Source organism: Pituophis catenifer, unplaced genomic scaffold (genome assembly GCF_029215685.1).
Source record: "Pituophis catenifer annectens isolate HBS135680 unplaced genomic scaffold, rPitCat1.0.hap2 SCAF_3, whole genome shotgun sequence".
NCBI classification, from domain to species: domain Eukaryota; kingdom Metazoa; phylum Chordata; class Lepidosauria; order Squamata; family Colubridae; genus Pituophis; species Pituophis catenifer.
Window position 1 is genome coordinate 36,717,613 of NW_027256883.1, and position 13,295 is coordinate 36,730,907.

Below are 13,295 nucleotides of genomic sequence, written 5' to 3' on the forward strand. Positions count from 1 at the left end.
ATTGGCTCATTGCCAAAACAAGATGACACCTGATTGGCTCTCTAAACTCTCGTACTCGTTGGCTACAATCATATGAAGGAAAGCTACCTTATATCAACCTAAGCAAGTTGTGCTTCCTTTTTCTGGTTATTTGGCTATAACTTTTTATAGAATACAGATAACTGAACAAACTTTGTTGCATTACATTCTTGATTAAATTATCTCTCCATTGATATATAATTTTATGGTACTATTCCAAAAAAACCTCAAAAATAAACTTTTCCCAAAAGGTTTCAACAATTTTGGCCACTACTGTATGCACAAGTAGGACTGTTAGGTCAGGGTTGCAAAAGTTAGTGGAAGCAGAGAATTAAAAGTTTCCAAAATGATATATTGCCATCTAACAATCATACATATTTTTGAAAGCCAAATCTAGCATCCTTTATTGTATCAGAAATTTACTAAATCTGCAGGGCTCTACTCTTTCTACTTCTAGTCCATCGATTTCATCTTGTGTGCAATAAATATTAGGATGAAAATGAATATAATATATAATAAGAGAAATAATACCTAATATTAGGAAGATCACAGCTGCAATAATCAATGTTGACAAATATATTTTTTCATCAAATAATGATTTCCAGTACCCACATATGCACAGTATAATTACAGTTACAATTATTCGAAAAACATAATAAACAGTCTGGACAATTGCTGTGTTTTCTCCCTTGATATTAAAAAAAGTAAAAATAAGAATGATTGCCACAATCAACCTGTAAACAGATTCTGTTACTTTAAATTTACAAAATTCAGTGTTTTGCTTTATCACCCAGCTTAGATTCACAAACCAAAGAATAAGTAGCAGAACAATAGAACCTATAATGCTCAAAATTGAGAGTAAGACAATGGTAAGTATCCAAGAAGTTAATGTCATGAGTTTATAGAAAAGATATATAAGTTTGCAAACTACCCCACTAAATTCATTTTTATCAGGCAGAGATTTTCGCAAAATTATCTGATAGTTCACTGTTGCACAGGAAATGCTGCAGAAAGACAAAGCGATGGAAACATCTTTAAAAGAAAACAAAAATAGGGAGGGTTAGTTCAGGCCAAAAAAAGTTGCTGATTTTTATATTAAACACTTTTTTTAAAAAAGGTGGATAACATAGGATCATGAACAACTTAGTCTAAAATTTCTTCTAATCAACTTGCACTAATGGAATGTCTTCCAAAGGGAATAGATCTTCAGTCATAATTCATGTTGCCTTGATTTGAGGATTGACATTTATGATTATTAAAATTTATTTGCAACCTTCCTGGATGACACTATTCCCAAAGTGGTTTATAGCTGACATAAAAGTAAAAGCAAAAGCAAAATAAACTGAGATAATTTTGAAAATCAGTCTTTAGGTGCCTCTGTACCTGAAATAAAGCAGACGGAAACTAAAAGTTAGCTACCAGGCCAATAATCTCCTTCTGCAAAGGTACCCAAATTGGTGGAAGTGTTAAGTCCAGATAAAGTCTTTTTAAAATTGACCAAGGTCAATATTATATGACTTTGCATTATATTATATTATATGACCTTGTATTATATTATATTATATGATCTTGTATTATATTATATTTAATACTTAATTACAGTATTAAAATACTTAAATACTTTAATTATTTTCAAAGGTAGTAATTGATTACACTTTGCAAACCTTAATCTTCATTACACTTTGCGAACCTTGATCTTCATTGTAATGTTGTAAAAAAAATATTTTTACATAAGTACATTGCATTTTTGCATTTTTAATACAGATTAGACTTACATTGAGAAAAAGTAGAATTGTCAGATGCCATCACAATGTGGATCTGAAGGATAAGCTGGGGGGTGCTTTCCAAGAAGGCTTTAAATAGCTGAAGCATACTTATATCAGCCATTGCACTGAAGCATAAGTTGTAGTTGGTGGAACTGTTTGATATAAATGCAGCCCGATAGCCATGTTTTAATGTGAAATAGTATCTATAATGAGAAAAAAAAATAACTCTCTTTAAAGTAAAAAGCTAGACGTATAGAGAATTAGATGTAGATCAATCTTCCATTTTATCACTCCTCCCTGCCAAACCCCAAACATTTTATTAAAAGGAAGATGATATTTGCTTGATGCTGATAGCTGAATAAAAAATACTGCTTTTATTGATATAAATCACCAATAGATGGCAATATTGAGGTGCTAGATAGAAGATCAGACATGTTTTTTAGGATCTTTTCTTCCCCTTCAAAAGGTAGGAACTTGCTATGGGGGATGGGCGGCGGAAACAACTCCTGTATTGCTGTTTGTGAAATGACAGCTTGCAGGAAGTATTTAACTGTCTGCTTTAAACAGTGGTCTGTGAGTGCATTTTTGACTGCTGAAGGAATCCTTCCAATTGAATCCATCTAACCATCCACACATACACTTTCACACATCTTGTATCACAAGGCTTGAGATTCAATTTTTTGTTTTTACAATCCAGCTGCTAAAAGCATATTGTCCCTTTTTCCCCGTTGGGATATAAACAGGATAATATAATTCCTCCTGCATACAAAAGGGCCTTCATTTATTGGTAATGGCAGACTGAAATTATTTCTGTCAAATAGTTTTCATCTATTATGTACACATAGGGAAGCAGGATGATGCAAAGTACCCAGCATGTACATGTTTACTTGGAAAATATGCCTGGATTCTTTATATATTAATATTGAAAATAGGGCTCATAGCAGCTTAACATTCTGATTGATTTTTAGCATATGTGAATTTTCAAAGCTGAAAAAGTTCTAAGCGTATGCTAGCATTTTCCATAGTACCGTGAGACCAGGAATACTCCCCAGTTCTCTAAGTATCCTTGAGGCTAAGACATAATATCTTAATAATAATAAAACTTAAAACAAATAATATATTAAATATTTCAAAACAGATTAATTCTTGTTTCCTATACAACTTTTGCGATTCAAATCTTGATTGTTTGGTATTGGGAGCTACAGAAATTATTTCTATTGTCAAATTATATCATATCAAGGGATTAGAAATGAATGACAAAACAGTGGTTTTGCAGCATGTTCCAATATTCCTTTGCCATTATTTCAAGATTTTCTCTTAGAACAGTAATTCCATACTTCTCGTCCATCATTATGCTGCTATAACCTATGCCAATTTTAGAAATACACCTCATTGAGGTCAATCAGTTAGCCCCAGTAAGGTTTGTATCATAAAGATAACTTTTTCACAGGGTATAAGCATACCCAACTACTATTAATTCATACTTATATGGAAGGTTCCATAAGTTCAATATATGCAAATCCTGAAAGTTTTAAGTTTTATACAACTGTATTTGTTTTCCAGAAGAATGCAGTCAAAAGATACTTTCTTTTCCCCTGTTGCCCTCTAATTCCAAATCTGCTCCAGAGGATTAGAATTCTTCAGACCAAATTCGGGAAAACAGAGGAATGCAGGAAGAAATGAAAAATATTCATATATTCACCCACAAGACTAGATGTGTTCCAAAATATTTCAAAATTGAGAATGTTTGACCATGAGAATGTTGTTTACATTCTAGTCAATTCATTTTTAAATTCTTAGAGCAGTAAGACCCTTTCAGAATTCACTATTTGTATGGCATCAGAATGAAAAATGCTGCTTTGCTCTGTAGATATAAGTACAAAAAAAGAATGGTTGTGGTTGTGAAACCACGTCAGAATAGTTTAAAAATTCAAGTGATTTCTGCAATGGTAGCAGTGGTAAAAATCATAAATCTGTTCTGCTTTCATCATAGAAGATTGGGTTTGCTGATAAATTTATTTTCATAAGATAATTCCTTTGCTGCTGCTTGATAACACTCTGACTGAGTTGTGATCAGGGGTGGGTTCTACTTACCTTTACTACCAGTTCGCATTGCGCCCGCGCAGTCTTCTGCGCATGCACAGATCAACTTTGATGATGTCCGGGTCAGTGGGTGGAGCTTCCCGCCGGTTTTACTACCGGTTCTTGCGAACCAGTCCAAACCGGGGGCAACCCACCACTAGTTGTGATATATTGTATATACATATGTTCTGGTTATTGCATCTCTAAGTTATATGAAAATTGTGCTCCATTTCTATTTGCAATGCACACTAGAAAGGTTGGGTGTTCTTCAAAAAAGATAAAAAATATGCACACTGTGAAATATACGGCTGTTGACTGCAGAGTATCATGGTTGCTAATGACTTTAATGGTCTCTTATTAGATGGAATGCCCCCTTTTCTCACATGTGCTGGATGTTTGTCTGATTGCCAATAGAGAAACCATAGATTTAGGTTTGATCCCTACTTCAGAATCTGCTGGTGTGCTAGTGCTATCAAGAGCCCCTAGCTATAATGCAGAAAGCAGGATTTATTTTGATTAAGCATCCTTCCAAGAAGACAGCTTTTGCATCATAGGAGAAACCGGCTACTACATAAAGTAGGAATGAGAGCATTAAATCAGCACAGGGGCCTTTCCTCCATTCACATACTTTAAAACTATATAATTCCCAACAATGACCAGCTTTTCATTGTTTTACTCAATCCTAAAACAGCTGCACTATTGAGTTAAATGCCTTTCATCATATGGAAAAATAGGCTATAGTATCTCTTTGCAGCTGCCAGAGTGTTGACTGTATATTTTATGACATTTCAACAATTGGCTTTAATTAACAATGTTCAGAAATACAGTTCTTGCTCTCTCTGAACATTTCTAGAGAGGTAGAAGTAGAGAGGCAATAGCAGATAAACAGAGATAAAGACAATTTATCTGAAATGCTATATTGCACCAGATGAAAGTGCCTTTCTCCCCCACCATAAAAACAATGTTCCTTCAATAGAAAATATTACTAAAAAGCAAGAATGCAGCTGTGAAATAACATCAAGGAACTGATTCCTGTTCCTTTGAGAATGCCTCCTGTGCAGGCAGAAAGGTAAGTCTATTATCTGTCAAGATAACACTACTTTCTTATGTTATGTTATGTTCTTATGGACATGTATTTATCCTTCAGAATAACCCTGCATGATTTTTTTAAATAAAACAATCAAGAACATTAACCATCTGGTTCTAGGATCTAAGCACTGTAAAATCCAGAAAAATAAGTCAAGTAAATCAGGTTCTTATACCATTCATTCATATGAGCCTTTTGTTTTCCAAGCTGTGTTGTAGTCAGATTGGCTATTTTACAAAATTGCTGCTAAATTCACAGCTTAGAAATTACTTTTGGACTTTGCCTTACACTGAATCTCATAAAGTAATATATTTATTGTACCTTTTAGGGAGAAGTTGATGAGTTACATTTAATTCTACTTTTTGAAAGCTAGATAAATATAAATTGAATTATAGATATTGTATGAATATATGGGTTTTGATTGTTTATCTTTAAATTTTTTATCAGCTTACAGAATAGATCACAGGTGTCAAACTCGATCGCGTCACAGGTCGAATCATGACATACCATGACGTTTTTTGCCTTTGAAGAGCCAGGGTGGGTGTAGCCTTTGCGTGATATATCTGGCCCATGGGCTGCTAGTTTGACAGGCCTGGAATAGGTAAACTCTAATATCTATGGAGATATCAGTCATCCAAGTCATGGTTGTCCCAAAGGTGCTTTTTCAGGGAGCAAGTGGACTTTCTCATTTTTCTTTGAAGACATTTCGCTTCTCATCCAAAAAGGTTCTTCAACTCTGACTGGATGGTCAGATGCCATTCCAGAGGCCTTCCATTCCCCACCATCCAGTCAGAGCTGAAAAAGCTTCTTGGATGAGAAGTGAAACATCTTCAAAGAAAAATGAGAAAGTCCAGTTGCCTCCTGAAAAAGCACTTTTGGGTGAACTCTAATAAGAATAATGTAAGAACTGGATGGCTAATAATTCAGACAAAATGAAAGAAATGAAAGAAATGTGTGATTTTATGATCTTCAAGATATTGCTGACCTACAGATTTCTGATACTGTACAGTAACACCTAATATCCTCTACTTGTGTATTAGTGCAACAAATACTTTTGTCTTCCACTGTAACCTATTTTATTAGCCCTTTGATAGTTTTCTGCATATAATGCATAGAAGACAGTTACCTTCAAGCAAAGAAACTAGCTGAAACAGATTAGCTTTGCCCTTTGGGAAATCAAGCATATCATCTTCATTTTGATCCCCACGGCAGATCATTGTCTTGGATGTCAAACTGAAGTGCCAAATGTATTATGCCTCCTTTACACAAATCTACTATAAACTGAATGAAACAATAATTTATAGAAACCTTATTCGTACAGGTAGGAATAATAGTTTGAAATGTGAGAAAAACATTTAACAAGCAGTCACATTATGTGTTAACATCATCGCTATCTATAAAAATTCATTTAATGCCCTTATAATATAGTATGTCGGCTCTAAGTTAAAATTCAGTACTTACCTTGTAAATAATCCACCATATAAAGAATGTAATAAATAAAACGTCCAAGCAAGCTTTTCAGTTTCATCTTCTTTAAACCAGGTACAACTGAAAAACTGAATAATTATTGATGAAAACAGTCCTGTGGACAGTATTAGGATACCTTTCAAGTACTGGCCTTCACACAAAAAGTTCTTTGCCGTCCAGAGATCTGTTCCAATATCAAATGTATAAACCACAAGCCCAAAAAGAATAATTAAAAAATCTACCTTAGTAAATCTTTTTTGTTGTTTTTCACGACTAACCACTTCATTGCAGGTAAAACAATTCAAAATGTTTTTCTTAGTAGAATGAAACATGGAGGTTTATGTTGGTAAAAACAGCAGGTTAAACTAAAAAGTCAGGTCCACAAGTGTATTATGAAATGTGTTTGACCACTAAATTGTCATTAAGAAGGTAACCACACACGGTTTAAAATATGCTGGCAAGGTTAATGCTTCCTTATGAGTCCTGAAAAGAATAAATAATTAGTAACGAAGTAATTCAGAGGTTTATAAAAAACAAATTATCAATGTCAATAACTATAAAAGAGCAACTTGTGTAATGAAAAGTTATGATGATGTGTAATCCTGTGCATGTTTTAACTGAGTTCAAGAAGATATTTCCTCAGGAGAAATACACTAACTGAATAGATGAAAAAAGAAACATTGGAGACTTTTTAAAGCTCCTGTGGAAATCTTTTTTTTTTTTTCGACTTCTCATAATTCCCTAAGGCATTTCAGCATTTGGTTATATAATTTTATTACAAAAGCCTCTACATTCTGTAAATAAAAAGGTATTCCAGATTAAAAATAAAACACATATGATAGAACACACATGCTGCTGGAAGACAATATATTTCTCACACAATAGGAAGGGCAATGATTCCAGCAAGCTGGGCATTTCCTCCAAGTAAGATACGTTATGTGGAAAGGCCCATAAATACCGCTACTTCATTCCTCATTGCAACTTACAATATTCCCTACTTCTTCATACTATCTGCCTTACCTTTTCTTAGAAGGTTGGGTTTTTACAACCCTCTAACCCTGCCTGACATTATTTGAGTGCTAACAATTGCATAAAAACATATGCTCTAATAAATGTATTTAATTGTTAAGTACTATAAAACCAATTGTTTTTTCTGCAATTGCCAGGCAGAAGAGAGTTGGTTTGGCACTTAGACTTATATACCGCTTCACAGTGCTTTTACAGCCCTCTCTAAGCGGTTTACAGAGTCAGCATATTGCCCCCAAAAATCTGGGTCCTCATTTTACCGACCTCGGAAGGATGGAAGGCTGAGCCAACCTTGAGCCTGGTGAGATTTGAACTGCCAAATTGCAGGCAGCCGGCAGGCAGCAGAAGTAGCCTGAAATAGTGCATTCTAACCACGGCACCACTGCGGCTCTTATGGTAATGGTTAAAGCATCAGGCTAAAAACTGGGAGACTGTGAAGCAAGAAGCCAACTTGATAAACTTGGTCTAGTCACTCTCTCTCAGCCCTTATAAGAAAACAATAACAAATCATTTCTGAAAATCTTGCCAATATAGTCTAGATAGTTGCCTGAAGTCAAGACTGATCTGTAGGCACAGATAAACAAAATTCACACAGAAAGGAATTGGATAAATCTCTGCCTTCTTGACTTAAACATTCTTTGAAAAGAGATTGTCACTTCTGCCTTTCAAAACTTTAATCTGCTAGGTAAATTGACTCTATAGTATTCTAAATCAAACAATTAAAAACTCCTTGTAATTATAGTTAATATTGAGTAAAATATAAGAAATTGCCACTTCGAAAGTAAATTATTATATGCTGTTTCTATCTAAATTTGCATGTCATTCCAGAAGTGTTGAAAGTGAAACCAACACTTGAAGAAAAGAATCCAAGAGAAAAGAATTTTTGTGGATACAGTAGTGGTCAAAATTGCAGAAACCTTTGGGGGAAAGTGTATTTTCTAAAACTAGCTAATAACACCATTTTTTTTTTAGTAGTACCATAAAATTATATATCAATGGAAAGATAATTTAATCAAGAATGTAATGCAATACCTTTTATGAAGAATATGCTATTAGAATAGCAGTTACAGTACAAAGAAGAAAAGTGAAATACGTAGAAAAAAATGAGATATGCAAAAATTATCACAATAGAAAAAAACAAGATATATAAAAATTATCACGTCAGTTAATACTTAGTTGGGTAACCTTTAGCATGAATTATGGCCTTACTTCTTCCCATGGAGTGAACCAAGTCTTTTAGTTCAGCAGCTGTTATAATGTGAAACCAAGATTGAATGATTGCTTCCATTAACTGGGTTTTATTGCTGGGTCGCTTCTGACTAACAAGTTTCTTTAGTCGACTCCATAGATTTTCAATTGGGTTGAGGTCTGGGATATTCCCAGGCCATTCCAGCAGTGGAATATGATTATCTTGAAACTCCAAAAAATAGCCATCCCAATCCTCAAAAATACACTTTTCCCAAAAGGTTTCCATAATTTTGGCCACTACTGTATTTATGCTTCCATCTAGAATTATGTAATTCTGGGGTTAACGTTTATTGAAAATCAATATGAAGATTCCACAGAGAAAAATAAAAATTCATCAGGATCAAGCAGATATACATTGTTGGCCTGATGATACAACCACAAATAAATATTCTGGATAACATAAATGTAATTTTTCCTTTTGGTAAATTAATACTTTTTTTCACCTGACTTAAACTCGGTGAAGTCAATTCATTAGGCGTCTTAATAGTATAAAGTGTTTTCTATATTGTCACAACATAAATTCTTTAGCTACCACCAAGGGAGTTAATTAATCTCAATAATACTGTAATAAAAAAAGTTTTACCTTAGAATTTGCCATATAGCTATACATTTTCAGTAGAAAATTCTATATCCTCGGTAGAAAGAAACAATGTTTTGCATAGTTGGACTTTGTAGTCTACACTGAGAAGAGGTTTGGGTGTGGGCAAAATATAAAGTAAACTGTTCACAAGCCATGTGATACTTTAGACGAGATGGGCGGCACACAAATCTAAATAAATAAATAAATCTTCTGTTAATTGGATACAGTGGCTAAGGCATCAGCCTAGACACTAGGAGATTCTGAATTTTAGTTCCGCCTTAAACACTAAGCCAGCTGACCCTTTACCAGTCACACACACACACACACACTCATATCTAGGAAGGAAGTAATGGCAAACAACTTCTGAAAACTGCAAGAACTAGTCCAGGCAGTTGTCAAGAGTCAACACCGGCTCAAAGATACCATAAATTTTTTTGGCGATAATCATTTCTTTAATAAATCATTTTATCTGATTCAACTGTCTATGAAAACTTAATAACAGAATAACAGAGTTGGAAGGGACATCGAAGGTCTTCTTGTCCAACCCCCTGCTCAAGCAGGAAACTATACCATTTCAGACAAATGGTTGTCCAATCTCTTCTTTAAAACCTCCAGTTTGGAGCACCCACAACTTCTGAGGCAAGTCATTCCACTGATTAATTGTTTTCACTTTCAAGAAATTTCTCCTTAGTTCTATGTTGATTAGTTGATTAGTTCCATCCATTGCTTCTTGTCCTACCTTCAGGTGCTTTGGAGAATAGGTTTTCTTCTTCATGGCAGCCTCTTAGATATTGGAACACTGTTATCATATCACCCCTAGTCCTTCTTTTCATTAAACTAGACATACCTAATTCCTGCAACCATTCGTATGTTTTATTCTCCCTTATCCTCTAATCACCTTTGTTGTTGTTCTCTGAACTCTTTTTGTGTCTCAACATCTTTTTTATATTGTGAAAATTGAATTAAGCCTTTTTCTTATTTTTTCCTGCAAACTAGATTTCTTTTAATGGCAAGTGGTATTCTAGTTGAACCATTCAAGATTGTGACTATCCTATAAACTGACAACGCTCAATTCCACAGGCACTACCCACATGTAGTTGGTTTATGAAATTACCTGATACTAAAATTAATCTGATCTGTGACACTGGAAACATGAGGCTAATCATGTATTTAAATCCTCCAAATTGCTGCTGATGGTGCAATAATTTTACCTCGAGCTCTATTTTTGTTTGGATTGTACTTCGATGATGGAACAGCCTTTATTCTTCTCATGGTCCCTAATTTCCTAAAATGTGCCCTCTCTGCTCCATGAAGGAACTCAGCTGTGCTTTGGCTGCAATTTTTAGAACACTAATTAGATCCCCAAGGCTTGCAAGTGTCCAGCAAAATCTCCACTTAGAAGCTAAACCAAACATTAGTCCCTCGCAACTAACTCTACATATGTCTAGACTAGTGCCCTGAGAAGGAAGTGACATGAAGAGAAAAATGGGCAGAAAGTAAGAGCTAATCAATCTTTCCTGTAAAACTCTTTTCTTCATTAAATTATGTGTTTCATTCAAGATCCCATCTGACTCAAAAAATCCAAAGAGATGTTTTGAATTGAAGCCTGGAATACAGGAAGCAATAAAGATATTTAAATGGGATTGTTCCTGAGATTCCTGCCCTTATCTGATAATGAAGGAAGGTTCATTCATTGGTATAGTGAGGAGTTGCAAATGATAAAATCTTTGGACTATCACTGGAAGGATTTAATCAGACAAGGTTCTGAACTCAGGTCTACTAACAACTTTCTGTCCTTCTTCCATCTGTGAAATGCCAGGCAGCAGCACTATTCAGAATTATCAGGAAAGGATGAAACTAAATATTGTAATTTCTTTATGATCAGCACGCTTGCTCGGGCACCAGCTCTAACCCTGTGCAACACGCTGGTCATTTCATGGATAAAATCATACCTATAACTCCAGACTGAAAGCTAGATAGTCAAAATCCAATAGATTGTGAGGGGTGGCACCTTGCAATGTTTTATAAAAGTGTCTGCAAATCTATGCATACCAAAAAAGATCCTTTGTGATCCACCCTGGCCACCTGAAAGGTTCAACTGTGCCCCACCTGTCTGGTTAAGATCCCAGGGAGAGAGCAGGTAGAGCAGGTAATGCTGATCAGGTAGTGATCAGTAACTTCTTGCAGAAGCAGGAGTTAGCAGCTACCTTGAAAGACACGCTGGCTTGCCTCCTCCTTTGAAGTCAATCCAGGAATCTCAACTATTATCATATATTGCATCTCCTTTATGTAAGTATGTGATGGGCAAGGTGATGAGACAACAATTAAATAGGTCTAAGGAAGAAGCAGATTATCTAGAGTAGAGAAGCAGACTATCTAAAGTCATCTCTAGACAAAATGGGCATCACATGAATCAATTAAACAAACAGATAAATAAAATGTAATCTTTGATCATCAGGGTTTAAACACCAGTTTGGGACAGAAGACATATTGTGCTATCCTATAGTGGGGTTTGGATGTGGAGAGTACAAACATTCTTATCTTACTGGACTTCCCAGTCCAGTAAGCATGGCATCATGAGTTAGGATTTGTTCTGACTGTCCTTTAGCAGGCAATTCCCAATGGAGGTTGTTAGACTTTCCATTATGGGAGATGAGCAGGGGTGAAATGCTCCCGGTTCGGACCGGATCGTCCAAGGCGGATGGTTCGGAGAACCGGTAGCAAAAATCCCTGGCCACGCCCCCCCCATGCCCAGCTGAACCGCGCAATCATCAGAGGCTTTTTTTTTTAATTTTTAAAAGCATTTTTTCTTCCGCTGAAAAAATGCTTTTAAAAGTAAAAGCATTTTACTCTGATGATTGCGCGGCTCAGCTGGGATCATCAAAGGTTTTTAAAAACATTTTTTCTTCAGAGATTGTAGAAAAAATACTTTTAAAAGCTTCTGACAATCCAAGCTGAGTTGTCTGATCGGCAGAGGCTTTTTTCCTTTTAAAAGGCTCTGACGATCCCAGCTGAGTTGCCTGATCGGCAGAGGCTTTTTTCCTTTTAAATGCCTCCGACGATCCAAGCTGAGTTGGAAACACTATACCCGTGATGGCGAACCTATGGCACGCGTGCCACAGGTGGCACGCGGAGCCATATCGGTGGGCACGTGAGCTCAGCTCTTGGTACACATGCACGCACCAGCCAGCTGATTTTCGGGCCTTCCAGGCCCACTGGAAGTCGGCAAGCAGGCCATTTCCGGCCTCCAGAGAGCCTCCAGGGAGGTGGAGAAGGTCATTTTCACCCTCCCCAGGGTCCTAGAAAGGCTCTGGAGCCTGGGGAGGGCGAAAAAACGGGCCTACCAGGCCCACCATGCCATCACGTGCCAAAAGCGGGTGGAGTGCAGGGGGGGTCACGCACACATGCACAGGGTGCATTGAATTATGGGTGTGGACACACACGTGTGCGACCTCGCTGCACTCCCCCCGCTTTTGGCACGTGATGGCAAAAAGGTTAGCCATCACTGCCCTATACCATTTCAGATAGAAATGGTATCCAATCTCTTCTTGAAAACTTCCAATGCAAAGCACCCACAACTTCTGGAAGCAAATCGTCTCACTGATCGATTGTTCTACCTAATCAGGAAGATAGACCCATATCACCCATTTTAAGGATTTAGTTTGGTGTTCTCTTCCTTCCTGGCAAGGTGACTTTTAGTGGAAAGGAAACAGTCAATTTCCTTAATTTGTCCAGGATTTAAAAATGCAAGAATAACAAGTCTCCTATTCCATTCTTCAGAGAAAATAGGGTTTGGCCAATAGGGCAAAATAATGTATTTGTTAGTTCAAGGATGGATTGCACTGTAATGTAGCCATCTCACTATGCAGTGACGAAGTAATGATGCCTTTGCTAACTATAGTGTTATTTAAAGTTGGGGTGGGTAGATTGCCAATAGATCTTTGAAAAAAATTACTACAAATCTATTAAACAATTAATGTTTCAGTATTATAAAACTCAAAAAGAATCATATAAACTTAGC

At 36.1% G+C, this 13,295-nt stretch overlaps 1 protein-coding gene across 1 annotated transcript; it reads right to left on the bottom strand.

The window, feature by feature from the left end:
- Window positions 1-421: 421 nt before the first annotated feature.
- Window positions 422-6,752, bottom strand: XKR9 (XK related 9). The gene is made up of 3 exons (XM_070940981.1): window positions 6,415-6,752; window positions 1,794-1,987; window positions 422-1,050 (listed from the first exon to the last, which is right to left on the bottom strand). Exons 1-3 carry the CDS (start codon window positions 6,750-6,752, stop codon window positions 422-424), a joined length of 1,161 nt encoding a protein of 386 aa, XP_070797082.1.
- Between the last annotated feature and the right edge of the window lie 6,543 nt (window positions 6,753-13,295).

Bases quoted from the DNA above. Each gene is read 5' to 3' on its own strand.
- XKR9 (XM_070940981.1), bottom strand. From the start codon at position 6,752: ATGTTTCATTCTACTAAGAAAAACATTTTGAATTGTTTTACCTGCAAT. The intron at 1,988-6,414 runs GTAAGTACTGAA...TTCTCATTATAG, and splicing joins TATGGTGGATTATTTACAAG to ATACTATTTCACATTAAAAC. The intron at 1,051-1,793 runs GTAAGTCTAATC...TTTCTTTTAAAG, and splicing joins CAATTCTACTTTTTCTCAAT to ATGTTTCCATCGCTTTGTCT.